This window comes from Thamnophis elegans, chromosome 1 (genome assembly GCF_009769535.1).
Source record: "Thamnophis elegans isolate rThaEle1 chromosome 1, rThaEle1.pri, whole genome shotgun sequence".
Taxonomy (NCBI): Eukaryota; Metazoa; Chordata; class Lepidosauria; order Squamata; family Colubridae; genus Thamnophis; species Thamnophis elegans.
Window position 1 is genome coordinate 5,746,496 of NC_045541.1, and position 26,559 is coordinate 5,773,054.

Sequence of the window (26,559 nt, forward strand, 5' to 3'; positions counted from 1 at the left end):
CAAGATAGAAATGTATAGAAGGGAAAACACTAACTGCAAAGAAACCGATTCGGAACTGCGGTATGATATACGATGGAACTTCTTGTTCCTATGTTGTTTTAAGTCATGTGTTTGTTTTTGTTGATGTGTTTTTGTGTTTAAAATAAAAATTAAAAAAAAACAACACAACCTCATAAGCTGGTTTAAGACTGACTTGCTTTAATAGAAAGAGAGCATTACGCCTAAATTTGTGCCTATATGTTCATATAATATTTATTGTTGCATTTGAACTACGCCTACCTATTGGATGAACACTAGAACTGCTGGCATAATTATTATTTTTTAAAGTGAGGATGGGAGTGGGAATGGTAGAAATAACCCTTGAAATCACCTTGGAGATAAACATGCTATAACATGGCATAGCAAGTTACATTACAGAACTGGTCTCTTTTGTTGCAGAGAACAAGGCAGAGGAGATGAGAACTTCACCTCAGAAAATTCTGTCATGTGTAGTGTTGGGCTAGCTCACAAATCACACCAGTCACACTTTTCTACTTCAATATTTACTTATTAAACAATAATTCTCTTTCTAGGCTGAATTAATCTTTAATACTTTTGAGGAGACTATAATTGTAATTGGTATCTGAACATGCCACAGCATTCAGATATTCAGTTCAGCATTCTTACAATACATCAAGGCTTATAAAAATTGTCACAAATAAATGTGCGGATCAGCCTCTATGGTTTAAAGAAAAAATATATAGAATTCTGTTACCTAAATTGATGAAATTAAACTACTTGCAGTATAATAAAATAATTCACAAAGAAAGGCTGAAGTATGCCATGCTTCAGGAAATCAGTAGCCTTTATGCATATTATGTACTTTTTTCTTTCAGAATTCTTTACTTATATTTTTGGAAAAAAAATGTTTAAAAGCGAGGGGGATATATATTCATCTTACTGTTTTTAATAAGTAGCCACTTTAAAAATTGCTGAGAGGTAGCAGGTGAGTATTTGGCCCAATTCTGTACTGTATAAACAATAATTGGAAAAAGGTAAGGTAACCAGACGTCCCGATTTTGGCGGGACAGTCACGATTTTTAATAATTTGTCCCGTGTCCCGTGGCATGTTCAAAAAATTCATATTTATGATGGTTTCAGTGTCCTGGGGTCATGTAATCGTCTTTTGTGACCTTTTGACAAAATATAAAAAATTTAATCAAACCCCCCCCCCCCCACACACACACACACCGGTCAATGGTGTCCCTCTTTACCAATCTGAAAATCTGGTCACCTTAGAAAAAGGTCTAATTCAAATGAAGAAACACAGATTTCTTTATTGAGCATTTGGTGTAATTTAGGAAAATGCTAATCATTTCACAAATGAGACTGACTTAAGTTGGATTCATTGTCAGGCAGATCTCATATCATGTCTCTCCATGAATGAACGTGAATAAATATAAACTGCAGACTAAGATAGCAGTCTAGAGAAGCATCTTTCAAAGTGTGGTCTGGGAGAGGGCTTGAAATCCTCAAGACCTAAGAGGATCCAAGCAGTTAAACGAAGAAATATTTTAAGATTTATCAGTTTTAATTTCTCATACAAACAAAAGGTCTTTGGAGTGCTCCAAAATTATTAAGCATGCAAAGCAAACCAAAACATTTGAGAATCACTGGTCTAGGGTAAGGCATAAAGACGGAAATAGAAGCAGATAATAAAAGAACAGTACCTGGGGTGGGAGGGTATCCTCACCATTTTAAATGGATTGTGCTATGCACTAGCTGTAGTTTTTCTATCCATTTTCCTATTAACTAAGTGAGTTCAGACCCAAGATGGCGCAGTGGTTAGAGTGCAGCACTGCAGGCCACTTCAGCTGACTGTTATCTGCAGTTCGGTGGTTCTAATCTCACCGGCTCAGGGTTGACTCAGCCTTCCATCCTTCCGAGGTGGGTGAAATGAGGACCCAGACTGTGGGGGCGATATGCTGACTTTGTAAACCGCTTAGAGAGGGCTGAAAGCCCTAGGAAGCGGTATATAAGTCTAACTGCTATTGCTATTCAGGAAGCTGTTTGGGGGGAATATTTCCCTGGATGGTGACATATAAACATTTCAAATCACAGAGAGATGCAGGACAGAATCTTCTTCATCATCTGACTCCTAATATGCCTCAAAGATACTATTTTTCTCTGTGAATTGCTGGCAGAGGGTATTGATGATATGCCAAGATTTCTAAATTTAAATGGCTACAGCAGGCTAGCTTTCTTCTTACTGACTCAGGAGTGTAAGTTATGATTACATCACCATTCCAGTAAAATTAAACAAGGACATTTATTTCCTCACAAAAATACCATTCCAGTTACTAGCTTGAATTTAGAGAGAGAGAAAAAATCTCTGCTGAGGAAAAACAAATAATTCTGTGAAAGGTAAGCAATGAACCTTCTGCATTGGAAATTGTCAATAACTGCTACATTATAAAATGTATTGCAAAGTCCAAACTTATTTCTACATATTTAATAAAATGAACTACACACTAGTGCATGGACTAAATTGCCAATAGCCTTTATTTGTGCACAGAATATTACAATTTTCAGTATTATGTGTCTGAATTTACATTTTCTATACATCCTGGGTAATTTGAGAAACACAAATTTGTCCAGTTGTATCACTCTTCTCTTGATTTGTTTTGAAGCGTTTATTTGCAACCATAGATTTTAGCAAAACCGCTCTTCTCAAAAATAATGTACTTTAATAAAAATGTTTCAAAATTGTATTCAACACGGACTTCATGTCTTCAAGGAAAAAATCCATTATCCTTATAGGTTGCTTCTAAGTAATGATTTTAGCTGTTAAATTTCATGTATATTCCTTTTATATTTCAAAACGGACAACTATAATTTCTTAGATCTTTGGATATAATAATTATTGCAGATAAAGTGATACAAGATTATTCTAATTATCCTAAGTTATTATCCTAAATTTGGGAAACTGCAAATAAAGTAATGACTTGTATAAACTCTGCCACTGGGTTTATTTTTTTTAAACATATACATATGTTTAAACATTTACATATACATTCTTCCTAATGTTTTTCCTCAGGTGCAGGATCTGTTGTTTTTTTTTCAAATCAACTGTGGGTTGATCCATTGGTTGCGATAGGAATTGACTAATCAATTTATTCTGAGACTAAGATTGTGTGATGGAATCTTGTCTATCTTCCCAGGATGTGGGGAATGTATTCCAGAGGAGCAAATCACAGCACAATTTGTGGGCAGAAAACAGATGAAGATGTCTCCTCGCTTATAGTTACCAGAGTACATGTTTTATGGGGCAAGTAGTCTGCTTTAGTTTGGTAAGATGTTTGTATGTGAGGAACAATAAAGGAAACTATTTAGAAGAATCTCAATATGTCTTTCCTTTGGAGCTGAACATTTCATGGGCTGAGAAAGTAGCTGGCTCAAGATCACCTAGCCAGTTTTCATGCTTAGGCAGGGCTAGAACTCAATCTCCTGGTTTCTAATCTGGCGCCCTGACCACCTGACCAAACTGCTTCTCTTTATTAAAAATGTTCTTTACAACATATATTTCTCCTAGATTTTTTAATCTAGGAAATTAGAGGCCAATCTCTAATAATGCCATATTGCTGTATGTCTTTAAAAAATGTTAATGTTACCAACAAATTTTAATTTTAAATTAATCACAGTGGGGGTTTCAAAAATTGTTGGAACCTACTCTGTGGGTGTGGCCTCATTTGTGGGAGTGGCTTGCTGCCCATGTGACTGGATGGGAGTGGCTTGCTGCCCATGTGACCGGATATGAAGATGCCGACGACACTTGTCAGAACCACCTTAAATTACCTCACACACAGCACTGGCCTGCATAAGAATAGGATGTAAACTTGTTTTTTAAAAGGCACCTTTGGTTTGCGTTAAAACAACTTCAACACACGCAATGTTCTGATTGCACCACAAATGCAGTAGTCATCCTTACCTTTCACAGAGGCACTGAGTTTTATAAATAGGAGCATGATAGTGTAAAATAATCCTATCCAAGGACCAGTGGTGGGTTTCAAAAAACTTTGGACCCTCTTCTGTAGGTGTGGCCTGCTTTCCGGGTCCACTGGTGGAACCTCTTCTAACCGGTTCGGTAGATTTGACGAACCGGTTCTACCGAATAGGTGCGGACTGGTAGGAACCCACCTCTAATTAATCAAAAATATTACTGGGATCTCCAAAAACATACTAGTAAAAATGGTCATCAGGTTTTCTCTGTTGGAGATGCAAAATATTTAAGACTCACTGACCCAAACGATATGGTCTTGTAAACTTTTGAACTTCTCTGGAGTAGAATTTTAATGTACATTAAGTAGGCTTATGAGGAAATCCCTAAATGTTAAGTATGCTAATGTGATGTTGAATTATATATCAAAACTCTAGAAACTGACGGTCCATGAGGAATTATGGTTATACCAGGGGAGGGGGGGGGGCAAAAGAATTCAACCAAGAAATTGGGAAAGCGATCAAACATTAAGAACTGGCTTTTTCAAATGTGCAACTTGTCTGTTTTGGAAAAAGAATATTTTCTACTAATCAAAGGAGAAGTATTATGTATTTTAATAACATAAGGGCATCATTAGCTGTCTATTATTTTGTATCTGATTATAGTATAATAGAATATAGTATTATATGGTAGTTTTTATAAGCCTATAATTATCCATACATTTACCATATATGTCTGGTTTTTAATTCAACTCTTTAGTAACACTTTAGTATTACAATTGTTAAATTTTATTATGGACGTGAAGCAGAGGTGGATTCCTACCAGTTCGCACCAGTTTGGTAGAACTGGTTCGTCAAATCTACCGAACCGGTTAGAAGAGGTTCCACCAGAAAGCAGGCCGCACCTACAGAAGAGGTTCGAATTTTTTTTGAAACCCACCATTGATACACACAGAGAGAAAGAGAAAGAGAAAGAAAGGAAGAAACAAAAAAATAAAAAAACAAAAAAACAAAAAAAGACAAAAACACAAAAACACAAAAAGAAAAAAAGAAAAAAAGAAAAAAAGGAAAAAAGGAAAAAAGGAAAAAAAAGAAAAAAAAAGAAAAAAAGAAAAAAAGAAAAAAGAAAGAAAAAGTGAGAGAGAGATGAAAGAAAAAAGGAAAAAGGGACAGAGAGAAAAGGAAGGAAAGAGAGAGAGAAAGAAAGAAAGAAAGAAAGAAAGGAAGAAAGAAAGAAAACAAAACAAAACACATGGCCAGCAAGCCACTCCCACCAGGTCACATGGCCGGCAAGCCACTCCCACAAAGGAGGCCACACCCATAGAGTAGGTTCAAAAAAAATTTGAAACCCACCACTGACGTGAAGACAGTTCATGTGAGGGATCGGGTTTTTCCGCTCTTTTTTTTCCTTTGATCATTTAGTGGAATTTTATTATTGAGGTATATTCTGATACTGTGTTTATATTTAGTAATCTTCTAAAATAAAGAAGCATCTTTGAGGAAAAATGATGAAGATGAGGACTACTCCGTTCAAAACTTTAATTGTGCATCATGAGAGCAGTAAATAGCCAAACCACAATGAACCCTTGTAGAAAGCAATTTCATCTATAGGTTCACAGCAGAGAAAATTGTGGCATAATGCCTAGTATATAAATGCCCACACTTTTCAGTCAGAGACTGTTGCATTCCCCATCTTTCGCTTGGCAGTTCTGGGGAAATTATTAGACAAGAGTTGATATTTCAGCATGGAATACATCAGGAACAAGGAGGTGATATAGACCTAATCAGGAAATTGAGTCAATCAACATACGGCATTAGCTACTGATTAAATCTACAACAGTGCAGGAAATTAAAGTGACAGCAAAACAGGAAAGAGAAGCTGATGTGGTCAAGAATGGAATAATAAGTGGTTGTCCAGGCAAATGCAGGCATCGTAGAGAGGCTATAGAAGACTTTCAGGGAAATGCCTCCTACTGAGCCAAGAGCCTTTGTGGAAGAGATCCAATTGCTGCATTTTTACAGATATAACTGAAAAGAAATACCCTTTTATTCCAACTTAACTGCAGCAGGGGATATTGTCAAAGGAATGTTTTGCAAGATACACTATTATTATATTGTTTCACACAAGCAGACAACATGAGCCAAAATAGATCTTTTCTCTGCATTTTTGAGATTTGAACAGACTTAACATGGAAGATGCCAGGAAAACCCTTTGCTAAAGCTGAAGCTTCTCTGGACATGAAGATGGAAAGAAAGAGGGCATTTGTATTTTCAAAGAGTAAGAAGATCACAAATTGGGAAGAAGGATGGAAGGAGAACATTAAGGAGGAAACTTGTATGTGAAACTATATGAAATACTTTATTGTAGTCATTAGCCAGCACAGGTTTTCATGTGTGAATGAGTTATTAGAGACTACTGCTCATTGACAAAGAATAGGTATAACCGGTACCAGCTGAAGAAAAATACTTTTTAAATAGACTTCTTTCATATATTCACAGCAAAAGGTTCAGTTGATCATGCATGAGTAAATGAGCACTTTAATTCAAGATACAACTAAAAAAAGGGGGGGAGGAATCCAAAATACCTACGAAAACAATACTTCTATAAGAAATAATTGAAAAATCAGAGAATAATATGAAAGTTTTTGTATTCTTCAGAAGACTTCATCAGACAAGACATTAAAGAGAGAAGCATGGGGTTCTGTTGGTAGAGAAAATGTAAAAGGAAGAAAGACCAAGTTTGAAGGATTTTAATTTTTAAAATAATATTTATATTATTATAGCTTTGGTTATTAAAGTAATATACAAATTTAAACTGATTCCAAAAATGGTTCAGTCTGGGACACTATAGAATAGTGATAGCTAAAATGCGAGGGCACACACACAATAGCACGCATGCCAGCACCCATAATGTAAAGCATGCCCCTACACAGTGGTGGATTGCTTATCCCGTTCCAACCGGTTCAGTGACGTCCTCGTGCACGCGCGCAGTTCACGCATGCGTTGTAGCGCCTGCGCGATGCTCCAGCTCCTCACAGAGAATCGTGCAGGCGCTGTATGTGTCATCCAGCTGCTCGCAGAGAATCACGCAGGTGCTGTATGTGCCATGCGCCTGTGTGAAAGCGCAGAAGGAGCACGGGCGGGCGGGTGGGCTCTTCGCCGTTCCCGGAAGTTACTTACTTCCGGGTTCGCCGATCAACCGGTTCGCGGGGATTGCCACGAACCAGTTGAAACCCACCCCTGCCCCTACATATGCATGCCCACACAACCCAGGCATTATGATTCTCCCCCTTAGCTTCTTCTTCATATCCCACATGTTTACAAGTATTCCTTTTTGTAGTTAAATGTGATTGTGCTGAAACAGTTGAAAGTTTCTTATTCATGTTTATTCTGTGTGTAATAGGAATTGTGGTCATTTCCCCCAATTTTTGCCATTCATCTCACACCAGATTACTATTACTAGGGATTTAACATAGGGTTGTCTCTCTTCCTACAGCTTTTTTCAAGTAAGTGAAAGTAGCAGGTCTTTCCTTTGGATTTGCATCCTTTGCATTTGCATCCCAAGTTAGATGGCAACATCATGTAGTTGAACCCCCAAATGAAATAAGTATAAGTATAATCTTTATTGTCATTGTACTTAAATACAACGAAATTGGAAGATGGCAATAAAGAGGTTTTATGACATCTTGAAATCCACCAAGTGCTAATATTTTTAAACTACAAGATTTGGGTTCACCGACAAGTGCGCGCTCGACAAAACCGTGCCGACGAAACCGCTGCGAGAAAAGAGCGAGGTCAAAATCGCACCTACAGAAGCGCGCCGATAAATGTGCGCCGACGAAAGCGTGCCATCAAGAAACAACGCGAAAACAACGTAAGAATGCTAACCCTAAACCTAACCCTAACCCTTACCTTAACCCTAATTGCGCTTTCGTCGGCGCACATTTATCGGCACGCTTCTGTGGGCGCAATTTCGACCTCGCTTTCTCGCCACGGTTTTGTCGGTGCGCTTTTGTCGGGCGCTCATTTGACGGGTCACGCAAGATTTCTATAGTCTTTTATCTACTCTAATAGGTATTTTAAAGTAATATATATATAAATTTGCATTCTTAAAAGCAAAATTTTCTAGACTTGCTTACATTATACAAATAGAGATAAAAAGAAATAGAAATATATATATTTTTACCTGAAATTAAGTTTTGTTTTCTGAGATGTCAGTGTATCATTATGTGTAGTGAAATCCCAGGCGTCTGAAGATGATTGTGCTGAACACTAAAAGATATAAACAATATGCATTTTAAATCTGTTATATCAACAGCATGATATTGAAGAATGAAGCTGTAAAAAAAACAACAATGAAATACCACATTGTTCTTGAACAGGTCCTACATAGCTCTTATAATGATAGTTACAGAGAACTGCAAAACTGAGCATTAACACCGATGTTCAAATATTTTATCTGCTATTACTGTATTTATCACCATTCTTCATGAGACAGCTGGAAACACTAGAAAGGGAAATTTTATTTGTATGAGAGAAAATGATATATTTTGAAGAGATACAATAACATCAGAAGCAGAAATCACGTGCACTTGCTTAAGTTTTGAAAATATTGTGGGCTGCTTGGATGAGTGCAGATTAGCATCCAAAACTACAGCTAACCATTAAGAAACGTATTAAAGTAATTTAAGTAATATGAAAAATTTATTGTAGCTAGAAAGAAAAATCTTAAGGAATGTCTCCTTATAGTCATTAGTATTCCACAATATATCACTATGGTTAAAAGGCAAATACTACATAAATTAAGAAAATGGGAAATGGACTGGACACATTTCACCTAATTAATATTTTGTTTGACTGTCAATTATATGCCCCCTTCTGTCTTAAATTCTTAACCTTCCTTTCGGAAAGAACAGCTTACTGGGATTCAAATCACAGATTGTCATATTTCCTCCTGAGCTCAATTGTACATATTGTAAGCCAGAATTGATAAATTTATAACTAAGACAGTCATCCTATGAACTCAATGCATTGAACAAATTGGGGTACCCTGCAAGGGAGAGTCATTTATGTGATTACTTTAATTCCTCCTTTCTTTCTTATTCTGAAATTAGATTAATATTTTCTATTTTATGCTTTATTTTTTATTCTATTGATAAGGTTGTAATGCTAGTCAATCAATAAACTATCTAATTCATTAAACATGAATATTACTTATCAAGTTATTTGATGATCCGGAATCTTATATTTTACCTAATGTTGTTTTGGCTCACAATGAATACAGTGGAAGACACTAGCTAAAGGCAAAACTAGTGATTTCTTCATAGTTAAGATTTCTCAGGCTCCTCTGTAACTATTTTAGCTTCTTAGTAATCCCATAGTGATGTTTTAAGATCACTTTGAAATCTTTGATATATAGGAACCAAAAAATTATTAAAGAAATTTTCACCAGGAGAAAAGGAGAGATGGACAATATGGTCTGAACTGGGATGGAAATGTTCTGCTTAAGCATGTCATGGCTTTGCATCTTGAGTGCAGAAGAATTAGAGTTTGAAAGAAATAAACCACATAGTCTTCTTACATTTCCTAGAGAGGTTTTAAGACAATTATTCTGCTCTCTCTCCCTCTCTCTCTCTCTCTCTCTCTCTCTCTCTCTGTCTCTCTCTCTCTCTCATTGTCATAAAACAAGGAGGAGTTCAAATTTGCAATTAGGAAACCAAGGAAAGATATAAGAAGTTTAGGGCATCAAAGAGCTAATCTGGTTTCCAACTTCCCCCAAACATTCTTCCCTTCGCAATCCTTAAACAGGTTTAAAGTTATCTTGCCCTAGCTAGCTAGAACTCTACACAGAAGCAAATCTGTTAGATTTATATATAGATATATAGAGGTGATATAGATGACATAGATAGATCTTTAATTATATACATAAATACATACATAGATACATACCAGAGGTGGGTTCCTACCAGTTCTCCCCTATTCGGTAGAACCGGTTCATCAAATCTACCGAACCGGTTAGAAGAGGTTCCACCAGTGGACCCGGAAAGCAGGACACACCTACAGAAGAGGCTCCAAACTTTTTTGAAACCCACCACTGGTCCTTGGATATGATTATTCTACACTATCATGCTCATATTTATAAAACTCAGCGCCTCTGTGAAAGGTAAGGAAGACTCCTGCATTTGTGGTGCAATCAGAACATTGCGTGTGTTGAAGTTGTTTTAACGCAAACCAAAGATGCCTTTTAAAAAACAAGTTTACATCCTATTCTTATGCATGCCAGTGCTGTGTGGGAGGTAATTTAAGGTGGTTCTGACAAGCGTCGTCAGCATCTTCATATCCGGTCACATGGGCGGCAAGCCACTCCCATCCGGTCACATGGGCAGCAAGCCACTCCCACAAAGGAGGCCACATCCACAGAGTAGGTTCGAACAATTTTTGAAACCCACCACTGATACATATACACACTGTTGTGTTTCAAGTTCTCAATTTTGTAGCTCGAAAAACAATTGCCTAGGATCAGTACTGAAGGGGGGGGGGGTTAATCCCAAACCTTTCTCTCTTAAATGAGATGCTAAGGAAATATAAATTCAGATTTTATTCTTGATCCTTCTTGCTCCAAACACTGGAATCACCATATACAAGGCTATTCTGAATACATAACAACTACTAAGCTCAGGTTTAATTGCAGAAAGTATGTACAATTATGCAATATCAGGATGAGAACAATGCTGTCATTTCATAGAAAGAATAAGTAGTATTGCTGTCCATAATGAAGTATTAACCTCATTTTTCAGCACAAATGTGAAATTTTAAGACAGTAACCTATTGCAACTCAAAAACACTACAGAAACTTTTTTTTTCATTAAAGCAACTTAAGTGTTGGGTTTTGATTCCTTGACAGCATCAAAAGAAACAAACCTGCAGCTGTGCAATTTTCTCATCTGTGATCACTACAGCTTTGACTGTGCAAATAATAAGTGTAACATGGTAAATTATCTGAGAAAGAGGAATGCCATGAACAGAGATGATATATTTATTTTGGGTTTATTTAAATAATTGAAAAAAGTGCTGTGAGAAACAGGTCCTTCAATTTGGGAGGAAGAAGGAAAGCGAAGAAGAGAATTTTACACTAATAAAGATAATATCTGAAATCTATATATCTGGACAGTCTTCAACCCTCTTATATAAATCAAAGACTCTTCCAACTCCTCACAGGTACGGAGATATTTCAAAGCAAAAAAGTTTATGAAATTTGTCACGGGCGCAGACAGAATGCTATAAAAGAGATGTCTCACCAATGCAACCTGATTAATTACTACAGGGGTCTAAGACTTATTTAGTTCAATGGAATTTACTCATTAAATGAGCATAGGATTGCAATATTCATGTATTCAAAGAATATGAAATAGGTCTCACTAAAAATTATGTTATAAAAAAATGATTAAATTGGAGAACAAATGGAATAGAAGAAACAAGTTTTTTCTCAGAGCCGAGGTGGCGCAGTGGTTAAATGCAGCACTGCAGGCTACTGCTAGATCAGCAGTTCAGCGGTTCAAATCTCACCGGCTCAGGGTTGACTCAGCCTTCCATCCTTCCGAGGTGGGTAAAATGAGGACCCAGATTGTTGGGGGCAATATGCTGACTCTCTGTAAACCGCTTAGAGAGGGCTGAAAGCCCTATGAAACGGTATATAAGTCTACTGCTATTGCTATTAGTTCCTCTGAACTTTCCTTCCTGTTTTTCTTGTAAATTCTACCACCACCTGATTTATTCAATTTAATTTAAGGCATATAAGAACAGCGGTGCATGTGGGCATATGCAATACATATATTTAATAGTACTGTGTAAAAATCAAATTTATTAAAGTACACATTCTGTTTCCAACAAGTAGAACTTCTCAATATCTAAAGGAGAAATTGCATTGGGTTATGTATAACAAAAGGGGACGCGGTGGCTCAGTGGCTAAGATGCTGAGCTTGTCGATCAGAAAGGTCAGCAGTTCGGCAGTTCGAAACCCTAGCACCGCATAACAGAGTGAGCTCCCGTTACTTGTCCCAGCTTCTGCCAACCTAGCAGTTTGAAAGCACGTAAAAATGCAAGTAGATAAATAGGGACCACCTTTGGTGGGAAGGTAACAACGTTCCATGCGCCTTCGGCATTTAGTCATGCTTGCCACATGACCATGGAGACATCTTCGGACAGCGTTGGCTCTTCGGCTTTGAAACACCCCCTAGAGTCTGGAACAACTAGCACATATGTGTGAAGGGAACCTTTACCTTTATGTATAACAAAAAAAAATACATAAGGTTTGCCCACATCTTTACATTTTGGAGGTTCTATCATTTTATGATATTCATTTATCATCTGCATTACTGGATTCTGGGCCAACTGCAGTTCCTGAACCATTTTCAAGGCTACCTGATATACTGTATGACAATAACCAACACTAAAGTTCTCAGTTATGGCTCAACCTATCCCAGGACTGTCTCTTCCAAGTATGGGTGCACGTAATTTATCATAAAAATGGAACCTTGCAGGATGCCCTTGGAAAAATCGAGCAAAACATTCCCAATCTTAAAATAATAGCTAGTAATGTATGAGTAAAACTACTATAAAGTCATGCCTCTGGTCTTTATCTCTTCAAGCATTACAAAATGATATTGTCAAAAGTGTGAAAAAAGCCCTGAAGAATATAAAGACGCTTAATGTTCCCTGATCTTTCTACATATCTTGGCCATTCATCTGAAGACCAAGACAATCTACATTCCAAATTCAGGACAGGACATGGGGTATCAATGGATCAATCAACTGGCTATTTCTTCTTCCCCCGTGTTTGATGATAACTATTGGAATGACTACTTTTGCCACACTAACTTTTCTTCTTGGTTGATCTCTACCTTATCAAAAGCTACCAATGCCTCCCCTCGGGATCTTCTATTCTATTTGTCCTCTTTGCTCAAAGTTCAGTCTCATTGCCTTTTTAAAGTACTATCAAATATTTCATCTTTACTATTATTATGCTTCATCATACAGTCAGCCAGATTTTTAGACTAGATTTAGCATTTTTATCAGCGTATCCTTCCAAAGGACCTGGGATATTCCAAATGTGGAATATTATTATTTATTGGATTTATGTGCCACCCACAGTGGTGTATTAACCATTAAGCAGACTAAGCATGGGTTTAAGGAACCAGGGCTAAAGGGGGTAGCACAAAGTTGAGAAAGAAAAAAAAAAACAATGAAGATTTGTGCAGTATGTACAAAGGAGGTGCACCGAGATTTGTCAGTGCTTAGGACACCAGTGAGCCTTAATCCCCCACTGACCACCCATCTTCTCCGGAAGAGCCAGATCTTCAGGCTCCTAACTGAAGGTCAGAAGGGTTGGTGCCGATCTACCTTAGGGGATATGGTATTCCAAAGGGTAGAAGCCACATATACGCCAGTTCTGCCAAAAAAAAGTATTTAAAAAATCTGAAGTTACTCATTTATCTAGAGGTTAATCAGACACCGTGATCCAACAAATGCACGCACGACAAAAGCACGCCGATGAAACCATGGCAAGAAAACCGCAAGATCATAAACGCGCCCACAACAACACACCGACAAAACCACGCCCACAAAAGCGTGATTTAAGTTAAGGTAAGGATTAGGTTCAGGGTTAGGTTTAGGATTAGGTTTAGGGTTAGGTTTAGGGTTAGGATTAGGGTTATGGTTATGGTTGGTGTTATTAGATTGTTATTAGTTGTTTGTTGAAAGCGCGCTTTTGTCGGCATGCTGTTTTCATTCGTTGGCGCGATTTCGACCTCGCAGTTTTCTCGCCGCGGTTTCATCGCCGTGCTTTTTTCGAGCGCGCATTTGTCAGTGAACCATCAGACACACTAAAAATACTGTGCTGAAAAAAAAAAGTTAAGACTTTTTTGCTAGTTGAAAAAGGTTGTCCTAAAAGATCACATCCTTCAGTAGTGAGTGGCTGGAAAGATCTATCAAGAAATAAAAACAAGCAGGATTTATTTATTATTTCTCCCTAAACCGGGAGAACGGCCAATTTAGAACATTATGATACACTGTTTGAACCTTTATAGACCTCAAGAATTTTTTTTTATTTCAGAACCTAGCTAATGGGGAGGGAACTAATCATGGACATCATACCTTACCAATTGTCCAATATTTTCATTGCATAGTACAGGTACCTTGAATGCCACCAGAAATAAGGGAAAGTTGATTAAACAAACCTGTTTATAGAGTTTTGTTCCAAAATGGGTACCTGCTGGCTACTATTGTCATCCCTGTTATCTCATTTGAGACTTTTGGTTTGTGTGTGTGCGTGTGTGTGCGCGGGCGGGGGGGCGCATGATAGAGAAGGGGGAAGGAACTCAGGATCGTTTTCAGTCTTCAGGAACATCTTAAAAACAGCACTTGCAAAACTGATTAGGTCAGACTAGAAATGCATAGGACATCCAATGTCAACACAGTTATGATGTATATAGATTAGACAAGAGATGATACATCAAATAATAACTAGTATGCTTTTAAATTTAATGACAGACTTCAATGCATATTTAACACCATACTCTTAGTCTAATTAACTACACACTTGGCAACATAAAATAATTATCTATATTTAGTTTACGAGTGACTACTTTTCCCTAATCTCACCCAAAGATAATAATCAACTTAGTGGAGCATAGAATAATTATTATCTGCTGTGGTACTTAAAAATTATCCCTTGCTTTCCAATCATTTAAATTAATTCTGTCAGAAATTCAACTTCAAACAGTATTCTGAGACCTTCTGTCAGCTGCAGCTATTATTGGATGTTACAGCATCCAAGCCAGAGAGTCCCCTAAAAATTAGAAGCCAAGAACTCTATGCATCCAAATCCCCAGCATGGAGATGGTTCATGTAAAAGTATCTGGCAACATGACACCTTCATACCTTCTTTTTGTAAAAATAAAATAAAATTAAAAAAAATAAAATAATAAGTAGAAGTTAGCATGTTCCAGAAACAAAGGGGCAAGGATTAGCTGAGAAAGCATCTTGAGAGGTTTGAGGGATGGTTAGGATGGCTCAGTGGCTAAGACACTGAGTTTGTCGATTAGAAAAGTCGGCAGTTCGGCGGTTTGAATCCCTAGCACCGCATTATGGAGTGAGCTCCTGTTACTTGTCCCAGCTTCTGCCAACCTAGCAGTTCGAAAGCATGTAAAAAATGCAAGTAGAAAAATAGGGACCGCCTTTGGTGGGAAAGTAACAGTGTTCTGTGCGCCTTTGGCGTTTAGTCATGCCGGCCACATGACCACGGAGACGCCTTCGGACAGCTCTGGCTCTTCGGCTTTGAAATGGAGATGAGCACTGCCCCCCAGAGTCAGGAATGACTGGCACATATGTGCGAGGGGAACCTTTACCTTTAGGAACAATCTAGTTAGTTTGCCTTGCCACAGATTTATTTTATGTATGTTTGGTTTGCCACAGCAACCACAACAGCCATTTTATTAGACTGAATAAAACATGTCCTCAAAATTCTAGATGTGCCTATCTACTCAAAAGGACCTCTGATGTTGAAGGAAGCTTGGCACAACAAAGAAAGACTGGAGAATTAAGGCAATTGCTATCTGTGTCACATATCAGCGATGATGATGATGATGATGATGATGATGATGATGATGATGATGATCTTTTTTATGGCAAATGCAACCCCCAAATTCTAATGCACAAAAAAGGCAATATTTCTCTACAGGTCATATATATATAAGCCCACAGTACAATTGGATAGCTCACAGTTATGCACCCCCAAAATTTTTATGAGGGTTGCATGTATCTCTTCATGGTATTGGACCTGGGTACTTGAGAGACCGCCTGCTGCCGATCACCTCCAATAGACCGATTAGATCCCACAGATTAGGCCTCCTCCGTATTCCATCCGCTGGCCAATGCCGACTGGCAACCACTCAGAGGAGGGCCTTCTCTGTGGCTGCTCCGGCCCTCTGGAACGAGCTCCCCGTGGAGATTCGAACCCTCACCACCCTCCAGGCCTTCCGCAAAGCCCTTAAAACCTGGCTATTCTGACAGGCCTGGGGCTAATGAGTCTTGTCCCCCCCTCGAATGGTATGGTTGTTGTGTGCTTTTAAACTATGGTATTGTTTTGTCTGTCTTTTTATTCCTTATTTGTACCCTCCCCCCCCTTGACTTGGGTTGTGAGCTGCCCTGAGTCCCCTTCGGGGAAAAGGGCGGCATAGAAATATAATAAATTCAATTCAATTCAATTCAATTCAAAATTCAATTCAATTCAATTCTCCGACTATTGCCAGGGTACATACGAGATGTGATGGAATTTTGACTATAACAAAAAATGGAGCATCAATTTTCATCAGCAGTGCAAATCGTTCTCTCCCTGACCCTTTTTTTATTTTCTGCCAGTTAGAAGAATATTATCTATTATACTGAAGGGTGGGATAAAATTGTATTAATGCATTTTGAAACTGCACTTTCAACAGCAGAAGTAAGCATAAGCTTGAATCTTCCATTCTGACAACAATACTGCAAATTTGGTTGAATTATGTTCTTGTTTTCAGTACATTTTATCCATCCTATATATGAATGAGCCCAATTTTATTTTCTTTATGAACTTGTGTAAATCAATTACTCCACGTTGATATGTTGAGAAAAACCTAGAAATTTTAATTACTAAAGGAAACAGTATTATTTCTAAGAAATTTGCATGATTTTATAATAATGGTTTAAATTCTCTATGTACGTATTTGCATGTCCATCCATGCACATAATAGCAAAAAATAACCTTTGGTAAGATATGATATTTAGTGTGAGGTTCAATGAAATCAGTACTGAAGGATTGAATTACATTTTGAATAAATAAACTGATAAACCATTGGACAAAATGATGGCATAACCCGTAATGAAATAAAACAAAACAATCATTAAAGATAACAAATAATGAGAAAAGCAGACTAGGTTAGCATTTGTAAGAAATGAAACATTCACTGGACAAACACAGCTACAACTAAAAAAAAAACCTCAATAATGATTAAAATATTATATAATACAGTATGCACCCTTCTCATAATTATAAAGTTATAACATTCTGAGACAATTAATATGAAAGCTACTGCTAATATCCCTAAATTGTAATTAATTCAGAGAAAATTAATGTTATAAACCCCACAGCAGATTTCATTTTGCATTAGGAAATATGCTTTCTGACATCAGTATCGTCTTTGAGATTACAGATAATAGATGTAGTGCTATAAAGCAGTGCCAACATGATTAAATAGACAAGTAAAGGTGAAAAAACAAATTAGTGTATGGGTGTGGCATAAACCAAGTGAAACACGCAAAAACTCTTAAATTTCCGATGTTTAGAACTAGATGAAATGTTACATACACAGACTTCCATACTTGTAGAGCATTTTCTTTCGCTCTCCTCTTTCTTACATCCTCTACAATATATTTGAAAAATGGATTGGAAACTGCAAAAAAAAAAAATGCACTCCTCTTTTCCCCCCTTATTTTTGTCAAAGAAATAACAATACCAGGTAAAACATTACCGAGCTTTGGGCCTTATAGAACTGTGGGCTTCAACTCTTCGAATTGCCCAGTCGGTTTGGCCATGGCTGAGAACTTTTGGAGTTGCAATTCAGGGCATTCACATTGATGAAGATTATAATCAGCGACAGTGCCCTAGGATCTTCACTCAAAAAGAAGCAATATATAGCAATAGCAATAGCAGTTAGACTTATATACCGCTTCATAGGGCTTTCAGCCCTCTCTAAGCGGTTTACAGAGTCAGCATATCGCCCCCACAGTCTGGGTCCTCATTTTACCCACCTCGGAAGGATGGAAGGCTGAGTCAACCTTGAGCCGGTGAGATTAGAACCGCTGAACTGCAGATAACAGTTAGCTGAAGTGGCCTGCAGTACTGCACCCTAACCACTGCGCCACCTCGGCTCTGTACATGTCTGAGTGTTTTCACCTTCAACTTGTGATCCTTGTTTAAAAAGGAAAAACATTAATAACAACAGTATAAGGTACCATATTTTTCGGATTATAAGATGCACCTTTTTACCCCCAAAAAGGTGAAAATCTGGGTGCATCCAATATACTCCGAATGTAGCCTCACCCACCCGATCCACGTGTGGCATTTTCGGGTGGTTCCAGGTGGTGGCCCATCTTCCTACCTATAACCGTAGGCATTGAAAACCTGGCTTTCTCTCACCAAGCCCTATAGAGACGCAGCACTTCAGTCCTTCTAGAAACTACCATCTCATAAACACGTTGTCAGGCTTCCCAAGTAGCCCCCTGCACCTTTGCTGCATCAATCAAACCCAATTCCTGAAGCGACCCCGGGAAGCACAGTGGTCAGGACTGTAGACATGGAGGCAACTGTCTTATGCCTCCTGCACAGTGCCCATTACATAAAACTGGCTCTCTAAAACAAACATACAAACAAACAAATAAATAAATAAGGCACATGGTCCCACTAAGAAATAGTTAACAGTATTTTCAAGGTAAATATTCTAACACTATAAAAAAGATCATACAAAAGATGACTGATAACATAAACTGTGTGCATAACAATTGACAAATAATGATGTCTTTATGTAAAGCTAAACTTTTCAAAACTAAACTGCTTGTGCTATTGGCTCTCAACCCGTGGTCCATGCAGTGGTGAGAATTTACTACCCGTTCTGTGGGCATAGCTTGGTGGGTGCAGCCGGGGAAGGATACTGTAAAATCCCCATTCCCTCCCCACTCCAGGGGAAGGTTACGGCAAAATCCCCATTCCCTCCCCACTCCAGGGGAAGGTTACTGCAACATCCCCATTCCCTCCAGATTAGTTGGGACTCGGGAGGCAGAGAATAGATGGAGGCGGGGCCAGTCAGACGTGATATTTACCGGATCTCCCAACTATTCAAAATTTCCACTACTGGTTCTTCAGAACTGGTCAGAACCTGCTGAATACCACCTCTGGGTCCATGGACACCTGGGGGAACGCGATGTCACAGGAGGTCTGTGAAGTCTTGAAGAAATGTTATGATTTAAAACTTGAGTTAAGTCTTGGGGTCCGTGGCAATGGTCCATGACTACAAAAGGTGTATAAAGGGGGTCTGTGGCTTACCTGATAAGACTCCACATTTTCAGTCTATTGTACATATATTGTACATACTGCCATCTTAAAGGTGGTGTCTACAGTTAATATTGCACATATTACGAGCTCCCCGTGGAGATTCGAACCCTCACCACCCTCCAGGCCTTCCGCAAAGCCCTTAAAACCTGGCTGTTCCGACAGGCCTGGGGCTAAAGAGCTGTTGCCCCCCGCCTCGAATGGTATGACTGCTGTGTGTTTTTTAAATTACGTATTGTTATGTTCCGTCTCTTTTTTTACTTCTTGTCTGTACCCCCCTCCCCTGATTTGAATTGTGAGCCGCCCTGAGTCCCCTTGGGGGAAAAGGGCGGCATATAAATGTAATAAAATCAGTAAAAATCAATCAATATGACTGATTCTGAGATTCTATATACTTCCAGACTCCATCAAGCAAAGCTGAAAGTGGCTGAATGTTTAAGAACGTTATTAATAAGATGTTTGTCCAAATATTAATTTTATTTTAATGTTCAACTTCTTTTAATTAAGAACTTAAAAGAAGGTCATGTAAACAACTTTTACAACAGTTGGTAACTCAGTTATCAAAAAACTGTTTCAGGATTTCCTAAATGTGATTGCATAAAAAACTTTGTGGGGTTGCCGTTCCTTTAAATTCAACTATCTGCTCAGCGAATTCATCCTTGGGAACCTGCACTGACATCTCGAGACTTTTTTCACAACTCACATAGGTCAAACATAGGTCAGTCACGAAAAGCAGTTAAATGTGACTCACTGTCAAGATTAAATATAGGATCCATTGTTTGCAACACAACTTTTTAGCATCTATAAACCGAATGAAGCATTTGGTTTCACTTTCCTATTTATAAAAAAATATTATCCAGCAAAGCCGATTATCTGAGCAGAAATAAGATGGTAAAAATCTTTGAATTTTTAAAAAGCTGTTTTCAAACTCGCAAATGAAATATATTGCAATCAATATGGTAATTCCCTACAATTGCCAGGGCATTGCAGGGAGTAAGTAATTTTATTCATATTCAAGAAGTTATCCAAATAGCACTTAGATCATATTGAAAACATACAGATGCATGGGGCATTGGTTTTGATTCTAAGTATACTTTTGGTGATTTAAATGCTTTTAAACCAGTGAATATTTCACCTAATAAATGGGAAGATTTTTTTTTCTCATTCCCCTCCTAAGATTCATCATGCAATCCTCATTCTTTTCACAAATATTTTCACAACTCTCTAGGGCCAATTTATGGAGTTTTATAGAAACCTGCCTCATGGATTTTAACAGCAGGAGTAGCTACACTCAAACATTGCTACTATTGAAAAGGTATGAAAATTATAATTATTCTGAATGAAGAATACAAATTATATGATTCTGATTCTGCTCAAAATGTCAGCACTGTATAGTCTATTTTCTAATCTCATGTTAAAAATTTATAGTCTGAAATAAGTAGCATCTGGAAAGAGGAATAGCTTCACTCATCCACCATAGCTGACAAGCTACATATTATTGAATCCAGATTTTTAAAGAAATTACTCTGATCAATGCTCATATTTGCTCTTATTTCTCCTTTTGATTTTTTTTTTAAATTTACTGAATAATTAATATTTACTTTATCTTCAGTCCTCTTAAATTAAAGTTGAAATAAAATAATAAATCTACAATTTTCATATGCTCCCATGACATGAACACAATGTTTAAACATTATCTTTAAACAAAGAAGGAAAAATATCCATCCAGATCTTTTATACTCAATATTGTCACAGGATAGGAAGATATAAGATAATAAAGGCCACTGTTATATTTAAAGGTAGTGTTATATTTGCTTAATGATTATAGTAAGAAATGGATGACATATTCATATTATTAACCAAAGTCAAGGAAAATTGGAACAATGAATATTCAGCTTATCTTCTGCCCATGCCCCTCCATCAGAGTTAAAAAAAAACCTGGTAATTTTTAAATTATATTATAACAAGGACTCTTTTAATCAGGGATTTCTAACTGCCTTTAATCTCAGGATTCAATTTTTATTTAATTTTAACTAACATTAACAATGATACTATATTGATAACATTATCAGAGTACAGGAACCTCTGAAGCATGAAAACTATTGGGAAAGGGCATACAGTAGCTTAGATCAAATAAGTATGCTTGGAAGGCTGATTCTTTTCAAATTAGAAGATGATGTTTCTGCAGGAAATATTTTGTTAGGTTCGTCTCCAGAATACAAAGTATGTTGTATAGGAGCCTCTGAACTGTGTTGGCTTGCCTCCTCCAATATATTTCCAGATGTGCATATTATTTAATCTAGTTCAGCAGTGTGAAGTTTGTAAAAAAAAAGATACATATGTTGGTGATAGAGTTCCATGATTTTCTGTTTGCAGTTCTGTGCCCGATTTTTGCACAAACTCATACACATCTATAGGCTGTTAACAGGATTAAAATACACCACTCCCGAGTGCTAAATATTCCTAAACAGATGTTTCGTTTTGTTTTCTCAGCAGTTTAATAGTTGAGCTCTAGGTATGCATGAAACAGAAAATAAGTTTATTTTCATGTATAAACCCTCACATTCTGGAGGTTCTGCTGAAGTGCCGAGGTGGCGAGGTGGCGCAGTGGTTAGGGTGCAGTACTGCAGGCCGCTTCAGCTGACTGTTATCTGCAGTTCAGCGGTTCAAATCTCACCGGCTCAAGGTTGACTCAGCCTTCCATCCTTCCGAGGTGGGTGAAATGAGGACCCAGACTGTGGGGGAGATATGCTGACTGCAAACCGCTTAGAGAGGGCTGAAAGCCCTATGAAGCGGTATATAAGTCTAACTGCTATTGCTATTGCTATTGAACTATTTTGAACCAAATGCAGTTTGGCCAAAATAAATTTTGTCTCCTTAGTTGCCACTATGAATGTCACAGTGCAGCACATCCCACTGGCGGACCTGGTCCCAGCGCCTTCCCTGTCTCCCCTCAGCTGCTGCTACTGTCAATCTGAAGGCCTCTGCACTTGTTCCTTATTGCAATAGTCTCTGCAGAAGAGAATCAGCTCCCAGTGTGGCATTTTTTATCTACTTTTTATCATACCTAATCAGTCCACCTATTTCTTGTGCATTCCTGTCCCTCCTTGGCTTCCTCTTAATTACTGCCTCATATTTGTAATTTGCAATTTGTAATTTTAATAGATTTGTATGCCGCCCAATCCCGAAGGACTCCGGACGGCTTACATAAAAGCAATTAAAAGATTAAAAAGATTAAAAACACAAAACAATACAGTTTAAAACAGAAAAAACACAACATGCACTCAGTTATAATGGGGCTGAAGTTCAGTCAAGCTCAACAGCCCCAGGCCTGCCGAAACAGCCAGGTTTTAACAGACTTACGTAAGACCAGGAGAGTAGGGAGGGTCTGGATCTCAGGGGGTAGCTCGTTCCAAAGGGCCGGGCAGCAACAGAGAAGGCTCTCCCCGGGGAACCACCAGATGGCATTGTGTGGCTGATGGTATGCGGAGAAGGCCCGTCCTGTGCAATCTTATTGGACGCTGGGAGGTATGTTGCAGGAGGCGGTCACAGAGATATGCCTCAGTGGGGAAGATCACACTGGCCTCACCACTCTGATCTTTTCAGCAACTTCCATTCTCTCCTTTCCCTGACTCCCTTCGGTCATAATATCTGCACCTGCCACTGCCAAGCCTGTAACTTTCCCCAGAGGTTTTCCCTCGCTTTCGTCCCTTCTGAATCTTTTCTATCCATAGCAAACGCCTTCAAGACCATATCTGAAAAAGTTGTGTTTCTTTCTATATCCAAGCGAAAGGCACAGACTATTGAAAACCTATGTGTTCCATCCACAGAATGGCATGTGATATTCCATACATCCCTATTACTTTCTGTTCTGCTACGAAAGGGGAATTTTAAAGTATCTCGTTGCAACATATTTATGTCCTTGTGGAATTGGAGAGATTGAAACAGCTTTTGAAAAGAAAAAGCAATGATACATTGGAAACATTAGAGATCTGTTGTGGCCCAGCAGGTGCCGTTTGGAGCTGCCACCAGACTCCGACAATGAGGGGCCCTCTGAGTCAGCTCTGGAGGATGTGGAGGAACCTGGACAGGGTTCCGACTCTGAGCAGGGCGCAGAGAGGCGGGTTGGCCACCAGGAGGCACCTGAGCCTTGGACCAGTGGGGAGGAGACAAGGGAGAGTGAGCCAGATGCCAGAAGTGAGTTGTTCCTGGATGCCCAGCACCGAAGAGCTAATAGGCGTAAGGAACAGTTGCGCAGTTACAGGAGATGATTGCACTCAGCTGGTGGTCATTAGGCTCCTCTCCAGACTATAAAAAGCTACTTGTGCACACGCCCCTCTTTGCAGAAGTCAATGCAGGATTGAATGTCGGAGGACATTACTGTGAGCTTAGCAGGCTGGATTGCTGCCAAGCCTTATTTTTGTTTATTGCTGCCTGAGTTTGTCTGAGTTGCTGCTCTGTTTGTTCTGCTTGGCTTTCAGCCACCGAGGTTTTGGTGTCTTGTTATTAAAAGACATTCCAGTTAAGCTTGTCTCGGCATTCGTTACTGGATGGAGGAGGGGGTCAGAACAGAGATCTATATGGTTCTATCCTGATGATATTTGAAAATGCACTGAAAACCTGGCTACCTTACCAGGCCTTGAGATAAGAGTGTGGTGAGTCCCTGAGAGATTTTGTGGTATTTTGTATGATGGTTTTCTCTTTTTGGACCCATGTTATTTGTTCCTTTAGAGTTCTGGCTTTTTTAATCATGTGAAACATCCACATGAATGTCAGGCATTCTTAAAATCTATGTAAATCAATAGTCTTTCATATTTTTATGCCCAACATGCATAAATTAATTTGAAATTACTGACAGATTTAAGAAACCTCCCTATAAAGAAAAATGGAGGAGGAGAAGGTTGTTTATACATTTCCTTAAATAAAGAGCATCACATTTGACATTTATATTTGTACATGCAATGAGAATAAGATTGCAAATTATTAATATGGCCTTTGGTTTTAATTGCACGATGGTCTACCACCATAACTGAACAGATATAAATAGAAAAATACATCTAATCTGATCCAAGTACAGCATTAAAAAGGTATTCATTAATAAGCCTATGTAAACAATAAAGTTTCCCAAAACTTTACAGAAAGCAGGTATTTTCAAATTATTCAGGTCCCTACACTGATATTGGATTGCTCAAAAATTAGTATTCCCGTTTCTATTATAACAGATGTTACAATCTCTACAGACAAGTTCTCGAAAATGTCACTACTATGCAGTGGTGAGTTTCAAAAATTGTTCAAACTTACTCTGTGGGTGTGGCCTCCTTTGTGGGAGTGGCTTGCTGCCCATGTGACTGGATGGGTGTGGCTTGCCGCCCACGTGACTGGATATGAAGATGCTGACGACACTTGTCAGAACCACCTTAAATTACCTCACACACAGCACTGGCATGCATAAGAATATGATGTAAACTTGTTTTTTAAAAGGCGTCTTTGGTTTGCGTTAAAACAACTTCAACACACGCAATGTTCTGATTGCACCACAAACGCAGTAGTCATCCTTACCTTTCACAGAGGCACTGAGTTTTATAAATAGGAGCATGATAGTGTAGAATAATCATATCCAAGGACCAGTAGTGGGTTTCAAAAAATTTTGGAGCCTCTTCTGTAGGTGTGGCCTGCTTTCTGGGTCCACTGGTGGAACCTCTTCTAACCGGTTCGGTAGATTTGATGAACCGGTTCTACCGAATAGGTGCGAACTGGTAGGAACGTCCACCTCTGCTACTATGATAAACAACTGTGCCATCTCTTCCAGTAAAGCTTCATTGTCGCTCTAGCTGACAAGAAGTATTTTAAGCCTCTGCTAGGCTAAGGTTGGGATTGTGAAAACAGTGGCATACTCAGGCTGGTAATAATTGTAGCACTTAGCAGAATTAAAGATAATTGCTCACATTTCTATTTGTTTTATTATGCCGTTTAATTCATACTTGCCTCTATTTCAGGAAATAGATAGTACAGACATTTTACATATTCTGTTTTAAATCTAGGATAGCCATAGACATACTTTGCAACCACCCATCTAAGTAAGAGAAATAAAAGAAAAAACTAATCAAGTAAAAAAAAAAGTGGTTTATGTTCCAATGTTCCAATGTTCCAAGCAAAGATATAAACTCTGGCACAGATAAACCAATTTTGACTTGTTTCTGGTTTTTTTTGCATATATAGTAATTCAATTTAGATTGATAGGATAATATTTGCAGACTTACTACTCTGGCAAAGGACCACTATATCAATTCAGATTATTTCAAAAGCCCCAACAGAAAATGCTGTTGGTTCTCCTTTTAATTTAGTTTTAGCTCTTTGTTTTATCTCTGTACTTCAAAGCATTTTCAGCATCTGACAACTATTGAAAATTAAAACAGAAAAAGGTGCCAGCCTCAATCTGCTTCACTTTGGAAGGCATTAGAGCCTTAGTTCAGGTGGGATGTTTTATGAACGCCCACCAAAATGCAGAAAGCATTTCAAAAAAGGAAAAAGAGAAAAGGCAGCTCAATATTTTTTTTGCTAATGTTCATTTATTCAATACAGAATCTCCAGCAATGTGGTTCATTTGCAGACTATTTCCTAGCATCCTTCCTCCAATTTTTCAGGAAGATCATCAACCTCTCTGATCCAGACTAAATCCAGGGTTCTGACCTTAAGCAAGCTGAAATAGCAGAAAGAGACTGAAAGAAAACAAGCTTAAGCACCTTGGAAACATCAACATAATTGATGCAGTCAGCTACTACACAACCTGTTGAATTTCTTTCCTGCACTCTAGGATATGTATTTAATCACAGTAAATACACAATTGGGTGTTTAAATTCCACCCATCTTCCTAATTATTTATTATGAAGTCTTAAATGGTCTCCCAAATTAGTATTGGGAGTAAAATAAAACCTTGCTGATTTTAAGGAATGCCTCTGCTCTTCAATTAATTCAATTCTAACCTCTGTCTTGGCGTTCATACCCAACTTCTGACTAACACTTAGCTCCTCAAGCATGTTACTGTTTTTTAAAGATTCATCCGTTTGTCTTCTGGGAAGTCAACAAGTTGTGAATGACAACCTCTAGCCAAGCCTTCTTCCATTGCAATGATTTGAGGTAAATATTCAAGATGTGCTCTCAAAATTCCAAATTTGGTGCTACAACAGATTGTAGAATCCTCTAACCACTCATATAGAAACATAAGGTTGAAAGTAGTGGTGGGTTTCAAATTTTTTTAGACCTATTCTGCAGGTGTGGCCTGTTTAGTGGGAGTGGCTCGGGAATCATGTGACTGGGTGGGAGTGGCTTGGCAGTCATGTGACCGGGTGGGCATGGCCAACTTGTAAAATGTGGTGAAACTCAACGCTCTTGCTTAGCAACCAAAACATTGACTCAGAAACTCCGGCATTTGAAGCACGCAAGTC

The 26,559-nt window shown here is 38.3% G+C and overlaps 1 protein-coding gene across 1 annotated transcript in view; it reads right to left on the reverse strand.

The window, feature by feature from the left end:
• PARD3B (par-3 family cell polarity regulator beta) overlaps positions 1-26,559 on the reverse strand; it is a 609,556-nt gene that overhangs the window by 447,497 nt on the left and 135,500 nt on the right. The window contains exon 5 of the mRNA XM_032230967.1: positions 8,162-8,247. Within this exon, the coding sequence (XP_032086858.1) occupies positions 8,162-8,247 (86 nt within the window). The remainder of the gene's footprint in view (positions 1-8,161; positions 8,248-26,559) is intronic.